Below are 20,817 nucleotides of genomic sequence, written 5' to 3'. Positions count from 1 at the left end.
TAAATATTTTGATGGAATGGATTTGTTTTAAGCTGAACAATGGCAATAGCTGGAGATGGACATAGAAGTAGTCACCCTCTGAAAATTTAAATTTATTATATATTTAAATTTTTTATACATTTTCTATTGAAAATTTATTTTTATCTACTTAGAAATTTTATAAATTCAAGTTTACCCCTAACATTAAATCTTACATCTGTCCTTGACGATGCTTCTCATTATATGTAATTCATGGGGTTGTAAGAGTTACCAAGATTTGTTTTTAATTTTACCTTTATAATTTATTTTTTAAAACTAGATATATGTATATTATATAAAACGATGCTTCTCATTATATGTAATTCATGGGGTTGTAAGAGTTACCAAGATTTGTTTTTAATTTTACCTTTATAATTTATTTTTTAAAACTAGATATATGTATATTATATAAAACTAAAACTAAGGGTCTGTTTGATAGACTGTTATTGGTTTTCTAGAAAATAGTTTACGTAAAATGGATTACCTAAAAATTGTTTTACGTCAAATGAATTACATGAAAATTGTTTTACGTAAAATGAATTACATGAAAACTGTTTTATGTAAAACAAATTACCTGAAAATTGTTTTAATATGTAAATCATTTTCACCAATTGTTTGATACTCTATAATTAATTTTATAGAAAATGATTTACATAAAATGAATAAAGTTCGGTTCAATTAATATTTTAAAAAAATTGATTCGATTAACGACTAAAGAAAAAAGTTTGATTTATTCAGTTAATGGTAATTCAATTCGATAGGTGGTTGAATTTATAACGCCCGAATCCCGGACTAGAAATATTAGGCTAACCCGAGATGGGCCTTGGTTTAATTTTTTAGCTCGTAGGAAGCCTTAACCCAAATTTAAGATAAAAAGAGTGTTTTTAATCTGCAGTTAGAATTGAATGCACCAAAGAAGCAATTTTACCCTTATTCCAAAATAAGGCTAAAATTCTTAATTGCTTGGTGATATCACGTCTGATACACCCGCTTTTTCTCAACTCTCCTTTGTCTCTTATTCCTTTTCAAACCTTCATCTTCATAGCTCTTTCTTCCTCTCCAAGAACCAAGCAAAGGTAGAAACTTGGTAGTCTTGCAACCCTAGTTCAACAACCTAAAAGTAAGAATCATGATCCTTGTGTCTCAAACTTTGTATCAAGCTCTCAAGACACCCATTTCACCATAGTTGCATGAAAATGAGTTTAGAAGGGTTTTAGGAACTAGATGGTTCCAACCCATTTTTTAGATATTTTTAGCCATAGGAAGTGTTTTAAAACTATCCTTAATCCATAAAAACAGTTAGTAACTCTTGCATTTGGTTTTGTTTAGTGCAAGAGGTTGGATAAGACTCTAAAACTAAGGGGAAGGAAAAACTTATTTTGGGTTGAGCCTTTGATGTTTCCAGCAGTATAACATCAAATATAACTCACTTTTAACTCAACTATATCATATGTAAGTCATTTAGATGAAATGTAGTAGGTTGCATAAGGTTGAAACATTCCCATGGTAAATTTCATGTTTTAGAGTTATAAACATGTTTAAAGTCCTATTTATGCTCCTTTGTATCTTCATAAAACATTAATAATGTTTGGGGACCTCACTAAGGTATTTGGGATAGTAGAATAAGAGTTTTTGTAACTATTTTATGCTCTCTACAGGTTGAGTTTCGATACTAGAGGGATAGTATCGAAAATTATTCTTCTTTTCGGGCAAATTCGTGAGTTTCTGGGCAAGAATATCGATACTATTTGAAAGAGTATCGATACTATTTGAAAGAGTATCGATACTATTTGAAAGAGTATCGATACTTTGGGTCATAGTTTCGAAACTCCTAGAAAGTATCGAAACTAGGTGGTTCAAAATGTTTAAAAATATCGATACTTGTAGAAAGTATCAAAACTTTTGTAGGAGGATTGATATTCTTGAGCTAGTATCGATATTTTCAGTCTGTTTTGGACAAAAAAAACTAATTTTTAAGGGAATTTGACTCGAGGTACCCAACACTTATGTATATCTTCAAATAAAACTTCAAGCGAGAACAATAATTAATATTATAACAGTAGAAATAGAAATAGCTAGGTTTACATAAAACTAGCATTGTTTGACGCTCGAGAAACAATCAGGACACCCGAACTTTGGGTCATTTGGTTCTCTAGAAAGCTGCTTATTCCCAAAACACCACCTTTTCTCTATTCATAGCTGATAATTAAAGCATTGAAATCACCACCGATTAAACATGGATAATTAGACTCTGGATTCAAATTACTAAGACACTTCCACATGTGGTTGCATATTGAAGCTGTCGGGCTAGCATATACCACAGTGATGAAAATCGGGCGTCCAAGATGACCCTTCTCTACCAAGATATGAACAACCTGATTTACAATGCACACAATGTCAAATTTCACAGAGTCCTTCCATAGCAACCAAATCCCCCCACTAAAACAATGAGCCTCAACCCTGAACAAATTAAAAGTGCTTAGAGACCGAATGCCCTTATCTGTTCTTTAATCACTAATTCTAGGTTCAAGTATCACCACCAACAAAAGTTTATAAATAGCCATGAAACGACAATAACAAGGGCTAGCAACACCCTGACTATTCCAAACTATACACTCAAACATGATTAAATGTCAATCAAGAAGGTAAAATAGGATTCTCCCCCGGCACCGATTCTACCCAATCCATCGATTTTATACCAGGAAACATATCTATTACAGACGTCGTGTCCCCTTGTTCTGTATTCAATTGTTCATTATTTCCCAAACTATCGATATGAGCAGTCCTAATTGTATCCATTCAACAAGAAGAGGTTGGTTGGCAGTAATATAGGCCAAATTCTTCTTTACACTCAATCACCTACCCCCGATTTCTTTCCCTTTCGTTATTCTTCCCGTCTTGATGCCCGCCACTTTCTCCCGAATTCCTACTCTCTTTTTTATGATTTCATCATCAATCCTCACTGTTGTGTGATTACCACCTTTAATGTTCGGGAACTTCATCGAAATGCTAACCTCCTTCCCCACCATCATTGGCGCAACATGAACATTCTTCGTATCAGATCGAGGTGGCATTATATTCGTTACATCCCCAACGACACAGTAGTCATCTTGGTTGTACTCCCAGATTTAGCTAACGGTTGTAGCTTTCCTTTCGAACCCCCACTATTCCCTTTTGACATTTTGCTACTAGATGAGACTTGGTTTTTCTCAATTGAATTCTTCCCATTATTTCTTCCAGAGAACCCACCAGTACTTGCACTTGCTATATTAGCTACTTCAAAATCTTTGTTGGTCACTTCCACATCAGCCGAATCAACATGTAGAACAGTAAATCTTGACTTGCTACTAACCTCGGTCTGCTTTGGCTGCATTATGTTACCCTCCTTCAGCTTGGGCGTATGTCGCTTCCGCTCCAGGGCGAGCATCCATGGGCCATACAGGAAATCATTTTGAGTCATAACCTTCTAGACTGAATTACCACCATCTTGAGACTCCACTGTAGGACCATTTTCGGTGTTCAGCTATAAGGTGCATTGGTCTTTGACATGTTCATATAACACACATTGAAAATAAATGTTTTGGAGTCCATCGTACTCCAATCTCTGAACAAATCTATCAATCCCAATGCATGGCAGTAGCAGTTTATTCAAGTCGACGGTCACCGCTACTCTAGCAAACTTGCCTCCTTCCGCTCTTGTATTATAATCAATTTTATTAACCTTCCCAATCTCCGCAGCTAGGATCCAAAATAGAGCCTTTGTGTAATACCTATAAGGTAACCTCGATAACCTAATCCAGATAATTACTTGTGAAGGGTGGCTATCAGTAGTATCGAAACTATGACTCCAGGGTTGTACCGTTAAATAGCTACCAAAATTCACCCAGGGGCCTTCAGTAAGAACATTCGTATAATCTCTATCCGATTCAAATCTGACCAGGAAGTAGTCATTGTCCAAATCAATTAGTTGAAATCTCCCCATTGGTTGCCATAGGATATTAATTTTGTTCCAAAGTGCCAGATATCCTATCGTCCTCCCCAAGAGATGAATGATCATCGTTCTCTGCATGTTATGGTTAACAGAGTCATGAACTTCATCAGAAAACTGGGCAACATGATATGCACCACTTCGATCAATCACAATATTACATTCTTGGATGGGAATTTCCTCGTTAATTACTTTCGAAAATAGAAGTTTGTTCGAGGGGTCTTCTCCCATTAGGGTTGCCGCATATGATTTGCCAGAATTAATCGGTTGGATTGGAGCTTGGATTGTAGATTCGTTCGGCTGGATGGGACTTAATTCGTTTGTTCTTGCATCTTCAAACCCTCGTTCAAAGTGGACGACAAGCTGCCTGCATCCATCGAAGTCAGTTTCTCAAGGTTGATTCTGGCTTTCTTTCTTTCTGGTTGCAGATCATTCCCAAATGGCGATCCCGACAGTTCGAGCAATGGAGGAACCAGTACCTCCATCACCGCCTCAAGATACGGTTGAGCGTTGCCACTCATACAAAACCCTAATCATAAATTCCTACTTTTCCGGAGCTTCTCAACTAATTTTATTTTTATTTCTCTACTCTTTCTTTGTATTAGACAATCCATTTTCGAATATGGAATCTTAAAAAATAATAACACTCCTTTTTACTACTTTTACTACTAATGACATATCCACAAATAATTTTTAGGATGAGTATATATTTATTAATAATAAAAAAATTTCAATGTGATTGGAACAAATAAAATTTCAGGGTGGGCAACTTTAGTAAAATAAACAATTAATATAAAGAAATTCAGATTACAGGATGGACATGTATATCTGCCACGGTTTACTATTGAAATCACTTAATAGATTCAATATTATAATAGTCTTAAATATAAAAGAATATATATATATATATATATATATATATATATATATATATATATATATATATATATATATATATATATATATATATAGTGAGTGACACACACTTATGTGCACCACTAATGATGTGAACCTATATGCACCATTAGTATAAAAATATGGTAAAATTTATAAATAGTCAATAAATTTATTAAATGATTTTATTTGTCATTTAATTTTTAAAAGTTATAAAATATATTAAAATTCATATTTTATTAAATATATTTAGTGACCGTGAAATATTATTAATGGGTGACGTGACATACTAAATTAATAGAAAATATATTATCTTCTCCCCAATTATAACTATAATTTCATTTTGATATTTTTAAAAAATATTTTTTAATAATAATTTCAAAAAGAATTTAAAGAATTTAGATTTTTTTTAAAAATATGAGAATAATTTATTTTTAAAATTAAAAAAAATATATTTTTTGAAAGTTTTCATTCATCAAATTATTTTATAACTAATTATTAATTAATCGTGATTTTATTTGTAAAGTTAAAAGTTTATAATTTTTTAGATCCAAAAAATTGAATTATCGAACAATGCAATTATTGTATATTAAATGAAATTCAAGTATTTGACTTTTGTTTAAGAAGTTTAAATAAAAATTTTAAAAATACGCCCAGAAAATTATAGTATCAAATTAATAAGAAAAATAAATTCAAACTTAAATAAAATAATCAAAACAATCCTTAACACTTTTGATAATGTATCAAGTAATTTATATGGTATAACTTCAATATTTATAATAAGGCACTAAAAATAATATTTAATTTATTTATATCCATTTTGTCTTGAATTCAACTAACATAATGAAAAATTATTTTAATTAAGATTAACAATAAAAAATTGCAATTAAAGAGTTAAAATGAAATATTTTTCTATTAATTTAACATATCACATCACCTCTTAATGATAGATAATGAAGTTGTGTTTATTTTGTAACAAAATTTAAAATTTAATCTTATTATATAACTTTTGAAAGTTTGATGTCAAAAAAGATCATTTTGATATGATTTAATGTCGATTTATAAATTTTACCTTATAAAATTGGTGGTGGATATCGATGATTGACATCGAAACAACATATAATAATAGAAGTCAAAAGAAACTTAAATTTTAAAATATAATTGGCTAAGATATAATATATTTATATAATAGTTCATTTATTGTATTTAATTTTCATTTTATGAGACATTTATTGTATTTAATTATATGCTAGTAATTTTTATTGTATACATATGTGGATAAACTATGCATTTAGTACTTAAATTTCAGTTTCGGTTCGCTTTAGTACCTAAACTTTTAATTTTTTTTCAAAAATCATACCTATCGTTTAGTTTTTATTTCATTTTAGTACCTTGCCATTAAAAACATAACGCGTTTAGTACCTAAACTATCAGTTTTGATCCGTTTTAATACCTAAATTTTCAATCTTTTCAAAACTCGAGTGTAGTAAAATGAAACAAAAACTAAAGTTTTTAATGATAGATTACTAAAATGAAACAAAAACTAAACTTTAAGTATGGTTTTAAAAAAATTAAAGTTTAGAACTAAAACAGACAAAAAATGATAGTTGAAATACTAAAGGCATAATTTACCCTATATATATATATTTCTTTATCTTTATAGAAACGCAAAGATCATAATCGATACCAAGTGGCAACTAAATAAGACTTTCTTTTGGTTTAGGCAACTAAATAGGACTTAATCGAGCCTTTCAGAAAAATATATACAATTGAAGCAAACATGTTTCACTCAAAGGTTAGCCCCACTAGTCATTAGTTAATTGATTAACTAAACAAGCAAAGCAACAATTTTGTACATAGAAAAAAGATCCAATAATAATAGTTTGTATTTTTTTAATATATAAATTTTATTTTATTTCTTTAACAAATGAGTTTGAGTTTATGTTCTATAGCTGGAAAATATATTTCGTAAAATATTTTTTTGTGTTTGATAGCTGTAATTAGTTTTACAGAAAACTTTTTCCGGCTTTTTATAGTTGTAATTGATTTTTCTTATATAATTGATTTTCTTAGTTCTTTTATATTTTCTGTAAATTATTTTACTATATGATTTTCCTTAAAACATTTTCTTAACTTTTCACTTCACAGTATAAGCACTCAAAAAAATTATTTATACATTTAATATTACATTAATATTTTAATATCATTTTAATAAAAATATTAATTATTAAAATATTTAATATACATATAATATAATTTTAATAATATTATAATTTTAATATTGTATTATTATATACTCAGATATATTATAATAATATATGATATTAATAATATACAATAAATTATTAATATAATTCATATTATCTATTATTTTATAAATATATTTTATTAAATTATTAATAATGAGTAATATTAATTTATATATTTAATATTAATATAATAATTTAGTATTATGTTAATAAAATACTAATAATTAAAATTAAAGGTGTTCAAATGGTTAATTCAACCCATCGAATAGAATTAACATTAACCAAAATAAACCGAACTTTTTTCTTTAATCGTTAATCGAATCAATTTTTTGAAAATATTAATTGAACTGAACTTTATTCATTTTTATGTAAATCATTTCCTATAAAATTAATTATAGTGTATCAAGCAATTAGTGAAATGATTTACACCATATCATCAAAGCACCGTAAAATTGTAACATCCCGAAAAGTGGGCTAGTGACCAAAACGCAAATTTTGAAAGTTTGATGGTCAAAGTAGAAAATTTGGGGAAAAATTTAAAGATATCAGTAGTATTTTCCCAAAAAGAATTTATTCCATAAATGGATTTAGTTAGTGACCAAATTATAAGATTTTGGAAGCTTGGTGACTAAAATATAAACTTTGGAAAAGTATAGGGACCAAATGGTAATTTCGAAAAGTTACATTTGGTTTCGAAAATAAGGAAATAAATATATTATTTTCACATTTTTAAATGTTGGAAATAATATTTAAGGATTTAATTCCATATTTAATTTGGACTGTTGGATTAAAGTGATAAAATTGTAAGTTTTGGAAATTTGAAGGACAAAATGGTAAAGTGAGAAAATATTTTTTACATATTTGACTGTGGAAGATGATAAGGTTACTGTAGCTTGGTATTAATGTAAATATCAAGTTCATTAAGGGTAAATTAGTATAGATATTTTGATTTCAAGGGTAAAGTGGTCATTTGACATTTAATGAATTTTATATTTAATATTTAATTAAGAAAGATGAAGAAATATCATATGATTTCTTCATCTTCTCCAACACCAACGTGAGCTTCTCTCCAAATGTAAGAAAACATTTGTTTTCAATTTTTGAGATAATTCCTTTGGAATTCGAGTTATGTCGTGAAATAGGAAAGATCTACGCGAAAAACGCTATCATTTGGTACAAATATTTCTTTCTAATCTTGTTGGATTTCAAAGATCCCCAAATCTAAGGATTTATGTTCATGATAGGATTCATGAAATTGATGATAAATCTTGATGATTTAAAGGTTGTAGATTCATTTTCAAGCTTGATTTATGGTTAGAACATGTTCAATCTTTCTATAAATGATTCTTTGAAAATTTGAACATGATGAATTTGAGAAAAATTATGGAAAATTATATAAGGTCTGGAAATGATGTAGGAAGTATTCTACAAGCTTTAAAAAATTTAGGGACCATTTTGTAATTTTTGAAAAGTTGGGGGACCAATTCATAATTTTTGGAAAAGTTGTAAAAGGTTGTATAGTTGTCTAATAGTTGATGTACTAAGCTGGAAATTGCTGTTTTGGGATTGAAATGAGCATTTAGATGTGAAATATGACCATTTTGGAAGTTTAAAAAAATTGGTGATTTAAATATAACATTCACATAGTTAGTGTACCGATACACTAAGGAAGTGTATCGATACATCCCTTGAAATGAAAATTTGAGTATGCTATTGGGAATACTGATATGTACAAATGTATGATGGTGTAGATATTGAGCACAAGCAAGTTCTGAAATGACTGCAAAATTAGGATCAATCTAAAGCGATAAATCATAGAAGTGGATTTGGATATATAAAGTGTCAAGGTGAGTGCATACTAGTTGTAAATGATGTGTATGGAAATAAGACTCGCGATGAGTCTAATTTCAATATTTGATTGCATAAATATATGAATGTTAATATGTGTTTGATATGACTATTATGTATGCATGAATACATGAATATATTCATAGATGTTATATGTTATTTGGTGTGATAAGAATGTGAATAGTTATATGATAACAGTGTGTGAATTATATGAATTAAATCTAAGTGGTTAAATGAAAAATGAGAATAGAATATAAGTTAAGAGATATTGGCATAAATGAGTATACAAATGTGTCAAATAAGTTATATAGGAAAGTTGATATGGTTAAGAGGAACTATGACCTAAACTTATTAGATTTATATGTGATATGAGTTAGAGAATAAAGGTTCAGGAAATCATATGTGAATATTTTAGAAATTAAGTAATGATCATTTATGAGAATATATGTCTATGTGATAAGCTATGTGAAAATGAACTAATGGAAAATATGAAATTAATGTATAAGAAATATGATATAGTGATCATGTGAACATACGATAAAAATTATATGGAATTGATGCGTAGATTATATGAAAATGAATAAATGATTGTGTAATAAATCATATGAATTTGTATAATGAAGTATATGATCAGAAATTAGGAAATAGAAATGATTTATGTGATGATTAGAAAACAATAATATAAACTATTTGGTGTAGATATAAAGGATTATATGAATATAAAGTAGAAGCTATGTAAGTATGAGACTTTACCAGAATATTAAATGATATACTTGATAAGAAACTAGTAGTTTATATGCTACATGTGACACTGAACTACATGAATATCTGAAATTATAATACAAGCTATGTGGTATTGACATAAGTGATTATGTAAAACTCTGAGGTAAGTTATACAGGATTGATATACGGACTATATGAAAGTATGTATATGAATATATGTTATTATTCTATGTGTTATGTGAAGTATATATGAATATATGTGAACAAGATATGACATGAGTGTTTACATGAACATCTGAGAAATGATATAAGTTATACGATATGGTCTATGTGATTACATGCACATGTGATATATGTTACATGATATGAACCTGTATGATATGGGTTATATGACAAGAATGATATACAACTACATGAAAACGAGTTATGAGATTACATGCTCATATGTTACAAGTGATGTGAATATGTGATAAATATGAAAAATAATGCCCATGTTATATGTCATGAGATCTAGAGGTATAGTTGGCATGCCAAGAGTCGAGGGTCAACGCGGTCCTTCGGGACATATATGTATTCTTTGGAATATGTATGAGGTCTTTTGAGACACCTACTTGATCATTGGTATATGTATATGATTCTTAAGGAATTTCTATATGGTCCTTATGGACAATCTTATATGGCACTACGGTGCATTTCTACGAGGCACTTCGGTGCAATTCTACATGGTACTTCGGTGCATTTTTACAAGCTGTGGTGACAGCATCTGTGCACAACCTCAATGTACTCGCGTACCTTAGGTTCTCAGTAATGTACATGGGCCTATAAAAGATATCAAAAGTATTTGCATTATTATATGATATCATGATATTATTGTTTACATTGAATTTCATGTGTACATGAGCTAATAAAGAGATAATAATAAATACATTGTATGTGATGTATATGCTTTGTTATATGAAATATGTTACAAGATTTATATGTGATACTATGTGTATTGTTGAGTGAAAAGTATTATATGATAGTGATATTGATGTTGATAATAATGGTATATGTGCATGTATGCATTATGTTATATGAAATGTTCTATGGTTTTATTATATGTTTTATATGCCTCATTAAGTCAATGACTTAGCGTGTGATTGTTTCACACGTAGGTTTTGAGAAGAAGAACGAGTAAAGTTAAGCAAGACATGTCAGTTTCTCATTTCCAAAGATCAGATCATATCAGAAAAGAATTGAATAGAATGTATTTTGTAATATTGATATTGGTTGGCATGTAAATAAAGGTTTGAATACGATATGCTCTGATCAAGTTTTGTAATGTTTTAAACGTATTTTTGTAAATGGTAAATGTATAGCGATGAAAGGTTAAATTTTAAGAGTTAATGTATGCTTTACGGAAGTATTGTAGCAGTACTGTAGCAGGGTATCGGTACACTGTAGTAGGGTATCGATACCCCTCTAGTATTTTGGAAAATTCTAGCATTCGGTACTGTTCACGGTACTGTTCATTATTGTTCACAGTATTGTTCTTACCATAAAGTACTATTCATAAATACGTTTTTACCTTAAAATTTTATAACGAACATAATTTAATAGTATATTATTGTATTTTCTTAATATGAGTTCAAATGTTTTGTTATTTTGTAAGAAAATGGTTTTAAAAAGTCAATGTGACATCTCGGACTCGTATTCGGGTCGGGTACGGGTTGGGGGTGTTACAAAAATAGTTTCTGAAAACTATTTCCTATAAAATGTAATTCATTTTACCTAAAACAGTTTTAGGTAATTCATTTTACGTAAAACACTTTTTAAGTAATCCAATTTACGTAAATTATTTTTCAGAAAACTAATTACAGTCTATTAAACAGAACCTAAAATAGACTTACAAAGCAAGACATTGACTAATTCCATGAAATATATATAATATTATGAATTTTAGTTGTATTTTAATTTCACATAGATTACACTATAATTTTTTGAAATTACATAATCACGACAAAATATAAAAAAATCAAAGTATGAAAAAATATATATAAAATTAATACACGAAAATATTTTGGTCCGCTATTTTTTTTTCTTTTTTTATATTATGATCTAAATAAGAAAAAACCTTTTAACGAGCTTTTATCACGAGTCTTGTATTTCTTTATGACAACATTTGACGCCCTCTATATTTTTTTGTTTGTTATACTCCCGGTTTTGAAGTTTTGTCTTGATTAATTTGGACCGACTCGAGTCACACACCTGCTTTTGGTGCGTTAGTCTTTCTACAAGGATTTTCTACATACACAGTAACTCGAATTCGAACTCATTTTTAGGTTTTTATCATAAATAACGTACCGAAATGTATATATTAAAACAAATTATAAACATACAAAATTTGTATATAATTATGGGATGAAAAAACATAGGGGAAAATAATTTATGAATCACGATTTTAATAAAATCAGTGATTTTTTAAACAATGAAATTCTTTAAAAAATCCATATTTAATTTGGGGGTGTCGCGTCCGTCTTTAGGTTGGGCTTGGAATTGGGCTTCGACTTAAATAATTGGGTTAGAGTCGCCACCGATCATTTTAAAGCAAATTTTAGGTAGATCAGACACCATCTTACCTGATCTGCATTTTAGCAGAGTTATGTCAGATTCGGGAATCGGTTATGGTCAAGGAAGGATTAGCACCCCTGAACCGCCCTTTCGGTACCAATTAATTTATCGATTATCTTTAATTGCGAAAATAAAAAAATTAAATTTAAAAGTATTCGATTCGAATTGTTTAACTTTGATAGATTGAAAGCAACCCTAGAAAGTCAAAAAGGTTAGATTATAAAAATAGAAACAAATATGAAAAAAATATTGATATAATAATAACAAAATAAATAAAGTAAATAAAAATAAATAAATCGTGTAAAAAAGAAAGATAATAAGAATGCAAGATAATAATAATAATAATAATAATAATAATAATAATAAATAAAGCATTCCCTTCAATAATAGCAAATTTACCCAAATAAATAAAATGTAAAAATGGCAATCCACCAGACAAAGTTTTGGAATGAAACACAGAACCCATGGAGATCCATCAAACTTGCTAATAATTTTCAATTACATAACGCCTCCCAATCCCAAACAACAATAGTCGATAGAAAAACCAGCATCACTCACTGCATTCTGCCGACAGGTTCAAGGGCTTCAACAGTAGCCACGCTATTTCCTCTGATCACACACGCTTGTTTTTTGTGTCCTTTCCTCTTGATGCTTGAGTCTATTTATAGTCTAAATAAACCTATTTTTAGCTCAGATTTAGAGTCCTACTTGGACTCAAAATGCTTCGGTTTTAGTGTTTAAATAGGACTCAAATATGTTGGTTTGTCTTCTGAATCTCACTAAATCGGGGTTGTTGAGTGTGGGGCTTGCAAAATAATAATAATAATAATAATAAATATATAATATAATAAAATGTTTTTGTAGACCTAGACAAAAACGGGTGTCTATAGCTACCTCTCTTTATATATTTTTGTATTAACAAGAATAGAGCAAAGATGAAAAAGACAACCAGTTTTTGTCTGGTTCTCTTTGATTTGAGACTGATTGTGTTTGTTGTGACACTAAGTCGATCCATTGGGCACGATATCCTTCTTCGTGAAGTTGAAATCGTGGGTAAATCGGAAAGTGACTCTTTGTTGCCAATTTTGGTCGACCTTGGTCTTCTTCTCGATTTAAAGACCTGGTGTAAAAATTTGACCGGAAAATAGTTTCTTGCTGATGCAAAGCGATTGATACGCCCTCGAGCTGAATGGAATCGAACTCGAAGGTCTTTGGTAGATATCCCTTCTTGCCTTGAGCTATGCTGTAAATGATGGTGCATTTGAGCTGAGTGGAGTCGAACTCAAAGGTCTTTGTTGACAGATAACCCTTCTAGCCTTGAGTTATGCTGCAAATGATGTGCCTTGGAGTTGAGCGTAACCGAACTCGATGGTTTGGTGTTTCAAGAGAAATATTTTCAAAGGATTTTTTTTTGTGTTCAAGAGAAACTGTCTCAAGGGAGGCAAAATTTTGTTTCAAGAGAAACATATTCAAAGATTGGTGTTTCAAGAGAGGCAAAACTTTGTTTCAATGGAAACTGCCTTAAGAGAGATAAAATTTGTTTCAAGATAAACTGTCTCAAGAGAAACAAAACTTAGTTCCAAAAGAAACTGTCTCAAGGGAGACAAAATTTGTTTCAAGGAAAACATATTAAAAGATTTTGTTTCAAGGGAAACTATCTCAATAGAGACAAAATTTGTTTAAAGGGAAACTATCTCAAGAGAGACAAAATTTATTTCAAGAGAAACTGTCTCAAGTGAGACAAAAACAAAATTTGTTTCAAGAGAAACTGTCTCAAGAGAGACAAAACTTAGTTCCAAAAGAAATTGTCTCAAAGGAGACAAAATTTGTTTAATGTAAAACATATTCAAAGATTTTATTTCAAGGGAAACTGTCTCAAGAGAGACAAAATTTGTTTCAAGAGAAACTGTCTCAAGTGAGACAAAAACAAAATTTGTTTCAAGAGAAACTGTCTCAAGAGAGACAAAACTTAGTTCTAAAAGAAACTGTCTCAAGGGAGACAAAATTTGTTTCAAGGAAAACATATTCGTTGCTTCGAGTCCAATATCCTTCGTCGTGAAGTTGAAATTGGCTATGAATGAAACTGGGAAGCCCCTTCGCCGTGAAGTTGAGCTTTGGGTTGGTGAGCACGATTCCCTTCGTCGTGAAGTTGAAATTGTGGATGACCTATTAGTTGTGAAGTTGAGCCTGGAATTGGATATCCTTCGTCGTGAAGTTAAAAATCCAATGTATGTTGTGCTGTTTCGAGGCCAATATCATTTGCTGTTAAGTTGAAATTGACTCTGAAACTGGAAAGTTTGTTGACGGACACTCCTTCTTTGAATTAGATATCATTCGTCGTGAAGTTGAAATCCAATCTAGAGATTGATGCCGCTTGCGTGCACGATATCCTTCGTTGTGAAGTTGAAATCGTGAATGTGTGGGTACGATATCCTCCTTCGTGGAGTTGAAATTGTGGATGGCCCATTCGTCGTGAAGTTGCCCTAAATTGGATATCCTCCATCGTGAAATTGAAATCTAATCTTGATAAAGTTGGTTTTGAGTTGGATATCGTTCGTTGTGAAGTTGAAATCCAATCTCGAGTAAATTATGTCGCTTCGAGTTCAATATATTTCGCTGTGAAGTTAAAATTGACTCTGAACGAAACTTGGAAAGTTGTTTGTCGTCAGACAGTCGCCCTTTTGTTATGAAGTTGAGCAACCACCATCAACTTTTGAATGTGCTTTTAAATCGAGTATCTTTCGTCTTGAAGTTGAAACTTGACTCAAAAAGCTGTAAAAAATTATGTATGCTAAAAATGATAAATGTGATGCTCTTAAGTATGTCTAAGATGCATGCAACATGAATTAGTTATGTTTTATCCCTTGGTTGGAGCCTCATTTTTTGTCTGCCAGTCTTGTACTCGGGGTTGACCATGCCCCATTTCTTTTTGGGTTATTGGTAATGTCAGAAGTTCTATCTGATCTATCGGACTAATTTTCTTGTGCAATGCTCGAAATTTGGCGTTGTTCATTTTTTCTTCAATAGAGGCAAACTGAGTCTTAGCACCTTCCAGGACCCTTCACATTTGAGACTGTCCTGTTTGAAAATGTTTTTTTCTCATTCAAGAGGGAAAAAATGATATGAAAATTGAAGAATTTTGTAAAACATTTCCCCTTAATTCAGGCTCGCAATCAAATTGAATCAAATTATGAACATGAGTTCAAAGAATATCAAAGGAATCAATAGCTCTTTTAATGCTTTCAGAGTTATAGCTCTTTGAAAAATATTCAAGTGGATGAGTTGGCTTTATTCTGACCGAAGGTTTCAGCCATAAAAATGTCATTTTTCGGTTATTGCAACATGTTTTTTCTTTGGCTTGGCATTTTAATTGGATGCGGACAAAATGACACAACTAGCATAATCAATTACTACACCTTCTATTTCGGTTCTCTAAAATATTTCATTTGTTCAAGTTTTTTAAGCTCCTCTAACAAAGATAGTACATAAATATCGGTCTAAAAATGAAATTCTTAAGTGCTCATGTGAATTTGACTATAACAGGTGTTCCTTAACTCCCTTAGTCCATTTTTACCGAAACTCCTTATTTAAATTTGTCATTGTCTAGCTAGCTGAATCCATAAAGCTGGGGCGTTCAACCAATTGCTTTAGAGGGACAACTTAATGATATTATATAGGTATTATAACCACCTTTATCAGGCTAGCTGAATATTATCCATAAAGTCGGCGCATTTAACCAATTGTTCTAGAGGGACAACTCAAGCTTTATTGTATATTATAATCACCTTTATCAGGCTAGCTGAATCTTATCCATAAAGCCGGGGCGTTTAACCAATTGCTTTAGAGGGACAACTCAAGCTTTATTATATATATAATTATAACTTGGGTATACATATTTAATTTCTTAAGTTTGTCAAGAAGAACATGTTATAGTCTAGGTGTTTTTGAAAATCAAGGAATCTCATCTTTAGAGTTCAATTTCCAAACAACTAACCTAAACTAGATTTGATTACTTGACTATTCCATCTGTGAAGATCATTATCATCACTAAACGTCTTAAAAAAAGTATAGAAATATCATATGCAAAAGATGCCCCATGTTGTCTGCACCTATGCACATCTAAATATCAAGCATCTTGTTTATACCCTGATGAGAGGAGAAGGTTATATTAGTTCTTGTAAAAGAAGGATATGATGTTTGAGTGTATATTCTAGGTAAAGTCAAAGTCCTTTGTTTTAATCGTGTTACTTTTTCAAAGATCTGTAACTCTGAATCATTTACAGAGTTTTTTAATTCAGTTGATATTCAAAGAATTTCAAGTTGTAAATTCGATTCAATGCTCAGTGTAAATTCATTGAAATATCCTCATAAAAAGAAATATGTCAAAGTTCAAAAGAAGGTTTCAAAAAGAAATATGAGAAAGTTAAAAAAAACAAGTTCAAAAGTCTCATTAGGATGCCCCCAGAATGTCGAAGATTAGGGCATTCATCTGCACTTACTCCCCATTTTTCAACTGTGTCACTTACCGGGGCTCCTTTTGATATAATCTCAGATGAACAAATTTATGCTACAGAAGTGTCATTGCTTGAGGTGGTACCTCCAATATTTGTGCCTTTTAATGAGACATGCTTCTGTTAGTTGATGTGAATGTAGAGAAATGAAAATAACAAAATGCAAAATATGTTTAAATGCATGATGCATGCAATGTTCGAGGCATTGATCCAAAAAATGTGTTTGTTATTATAAATAATCCTTATTTGGGAAAAAAGTGTTATGTCTGAATAGACAAAAAACATTTTGATGGTATAGATCCCTAGCAGCCTCTGACAAATTGATTCGTCTTCCGTCTTTTTTCTTTCACCGGTTGAATATCCTGTCAAACTGTTCCGGCTTATTTGACTAAACTGTGCAAGTGACGAGCTGCTTGCTCCAAAAAATCTCAAATAACTGCATCTCCGACTTTCATTCTCTGCTGAGCTTGTTCCTAAAGAAAGCGTCATTGGATTCCTCTATTGATAGGAGCTATCCAAAGCTTGCTTCTTGAATTCGTCAATAATGGTCTCCAACTTGGCTAGGGTTTCTCCATCTTGTTCTTGTTGTTTTTGAAGGGATTCTCCAGGTCAGTAACATTTTCCTCGTCTTGCCCCTGCAACCTTTGCCCCTGAGTATTCTTTGACCATGGCTGGACTTCTGAGCTTTTCATCTCTTTGTATTATAACCCCTTTGTCCATTAATGCAGATTATTCATGTTTAACAAACACGTTTTTGGTGGATCAACACCTCTTTTAAATGATGCAAATGATGAAAACAAAATAAAAGATAACAAAAATAAAAAGAGTTAGTGAGGTAAATCAAAACAAAACAAAAATGAAAAATCCTACCCCATATGATATCTACCTCACATGCTTATTATTCCTACCCGTATTTGATCTCTATCTCGCATGCTAATTTCAAACAAATCCTAACCGCATATTTGTCTAGTTCGCATACTTTGAACAGAAAGTAAAACAAGAAATAATTCAGGCATCCTAGGTTTTGAAATAAGGTTTTGGGGTGGGCTCTAATTCCCTGTACTCTCTCGATTTAGGTTCTAAAAATGTACCCGAGTTCTCCTTGCTGGTGCCCCCTTGGGATTGCCAGACCCTTAGTCTTAAGCCCATTACAAGCTTATGTGGACTAAGTTAAACTCGAGAGGATACATTCCTTTATGCCTATGCGGTGAATATATTCACACGAAGACATAAGATATATGAATCCCGAAGGTTAATTGCTAGGCCTATGCGGAGAATAAATTCTCACGAAGGCGTCGCTTTCACCCTATTTAAAAGGTTTTGGAGCTCGGGTATAGAGCTAGAGATGAAAATTTTGAAAATATGAAATCATTGAAAAAAACATTAGTACAACTATTTATTTGAAAAATAATCGAAGGTAAATAATTGGAATCGAATAAATAAATTAAAATTAAAATTTATCATTTTCGCATAAAAAGACAACCGAAAAATAATTCTGGCCTGACTCACTTACCTGTCCCCAGTGGAATCGCCAAACTGTCGCGACCGTCTTTTGGTTGGGCCCGGAATTGGGCTTCGACTTGGATTAATGTGGGTTAGAGTCGCCACCGATCGTTTTAAAGTGAAGTTTAGGTAGATCGGACATCATCTTATCTGATATGTATTTTACCAGAGTTATGTCGGATTCGGGAATCGGTTACGGTCAATGAAGGATTAGCACCCCTAAATCGCCCTTTCAGTATCAATTAATTTGTCGATTGTCTTTAATTGCGAAAATTAAAAATTTAAATTAAATTTAAAAGTATACGATTCGAATTGTTTACCTTTAATCGATTGAAAGCACCCTAGAAGTCAAAAATGTTAGATTATAAAAATAGAAACAAATATGAAAAAAAGTATTAATAAAATAATAATTACAAAATAAATAAAGAAAATAAAAATAAATAAATCGTGTTAAAAAGAAAGATAATAAGAATGCAAAAAAATAATAATAATAAATAAAGCTTTCCCTTCAATAATAGCAAATTTACCCAAATAAATAAAATATAAAAAAAGGGCAATCAATCAGACAAAGTTTTGAAATGAAACATAGAACCCATGAAAATCCATCAAACTTGCTAATAATTTTCAATTACATAACGCCTCCCAATCCCAAACAACAATAGTCGATAGAAAAACCAGCATCACTCACTGCATTCTGTCGACACGTTCAAGGGCTTCAACAGTAACCACGCTATTTCTTCTGATCGCACACGCTTTTTCTCTGTGTCATTTCCTCTTGATGCTTGATTCTATTTATAGTCTAAAGAAATCTATTTTTAGCTCAGATTTAGAGTCCTACTTGATCTCAAAATGCTTCGGTTTTAGTGTTTTAATAGGACTCAAATACGTTAATTTATTTTCTGAATCTCACTAAATAGAGGTTGTTGAATGTGGGGCATGCAAAAATAATAAAATAAATAATAATAATAATAATAAATAAATAAATAAATATATAATATAATAAAATATTTTTATAGAGTCAGACAAAAATAAGTGTCTACATGGGCAATTTGTTAGTTTAGAGATATTGGAATTCGATAATTTAAAATGTGGATCCAATCAAAACACGTATGCCCCCCTATCATCTTATCTTTGTATAAAACAAATTCCGCACAACAATATTTAATAGTGGTGGCAACCGACCTACAGCTTAAGGGGGTGTTTGGTTCAAGGAATGTGGGATTCCCATGGGATGGGAATCCCACATTCCCATGTTTGGTTGGCCGGGAATCTCATTCCCGGTAATGTTTTATTACCAATAGTAGATTTTTTGGGGTATATTACCGGGAATGTCATTACCTCCCTTCCCTTAAGTATTGTAACATTACCGGCGTTTTGGACTAAAATGCCCTTAAATTTTTATTTTTTTTCAAAAATATCATTCTTCTATCATTAAATAATAAAAATTCTACGAATGTTTAATTACAAATTTATCCTTAAATTATTTTAGATTTACAAAAAAAGTCTATAATTAAAATTTTATATGAAGTTTAGGGGTTAAATTTTTTTTACCCTTTCATTAAACATTTTTTATATTTTTAATTTTGTAAAAAAATTATATAAATATTATGAATTTAATTTTTTAAAGAAAATATATAAATATTTTACAATTTGTAATATTATACAAATATATAATAAGGACAATTTGGTCAAATATACATTCCAATAATCTTTTATTCCTTTGACCAAACACGGTAATCTTACATTCCTGCTAAACCAACCAAACACAAAATACAACATTCCCAGTAATCCTATTCCCTGGTAATCTTTTATTCCCACTGGTAATCTTACATTCCGTGAACCAAACGCACCCTAAAAGATTGCACGTTCAAGTGATTAGTTTGGGAATAAAAAAAGTTGTCCAATTATTTTTTCTGATATAATATCATAAACAGTACCCACATTTTTAATGGATATTCAATGTGATACCTTACTTCAAATGTTATGGTACCTGCGTCAAACACAGTTAACATATAAGAAAACAATTATTAAGACTTTAATACGTGGATTTTAAATATGAATTGATTTATCAGTGTGATTGTATTTAATATTTGATTGATTATCGTTATGATTATTTTTTTTTAAAAGAAATGTCATCATTAAAAATTCTTTCTAAGACCTACAAAGAAAAAATAGTGTCTACAAATATATTAACCAAGATCAATGTCATGAATTACAACAGAGACAATAACTTCGAGATAAACTGAGTCAAAAAACAACGTATACCCTGATCTAAGTGCCTCGGAGGCCAACTCATGGGCCACCTGGTTACAAATACACGGAACAAAAACAATTGAGAAAGATGCATTGGTATTCAAAATGGAGCTTCAGTCAGATGAAATCCTAGGGCGAACAAATCTGCCACATCACAAGACAGTTTATTAGCCACCATTGCTGAATAAGTCCCAAATACAACTTCGTGTCAATGGTTCTC

The 20,817-nt window shown here is 30.7% G+C and overlaps 1 protein-coding gene across 1 annotated transcript; it reads right to left on the bottom strand.

Annotated features, from left to right (window-relative positions):
• Positions 1–3,541: 3,541 nt before the first annotated feature.
• Positions 3,542–4,237, bottom strand: LOC120152846. The gene has a single exon (XM_039164964.1). The coding sequence runs from the start codon at positions 4,235–4,237 to the stop codon at positions 3,542–3,544; it is 696 nt and encodes a 231-aa protein (XP_039020895.1).
• Positions 4,238–20,817: the final 16,580 nt, after the last annotated feature.

This window comes from Hibiscus syriacus, unplaced genomic scaffold (assembly GCF_006381635.1).
Source record: "Hibiscus syriacus cultivar Baekdansim isolate YM2019G1 unplaced genomic scaffold, ASM638163v2 tig00002840_pilon, whole genome shotgun sequence".
Classification (NCBI taxonomy): Eukaryota; Viridiplantae; Streptophyta; class Magnoliopsida; order Malvales; family Malvaceae; genus Hibiscus; species Hibiscus syriacus.
Note: the sequence above shows the minus strand (reverse complement) of the source record. Positions and strands in the feature narration are given on the sequence as shown.

Excerpts from the sequence above, each read along its gene's own strand:
- LOC120152846 (XM_039164964.1), bottom strand. The coding sequence starts at position 4,237 with ATGGGAGAAGACCCCTCGAACAAACTTCTATTTTCGAAAGTAATTAAC.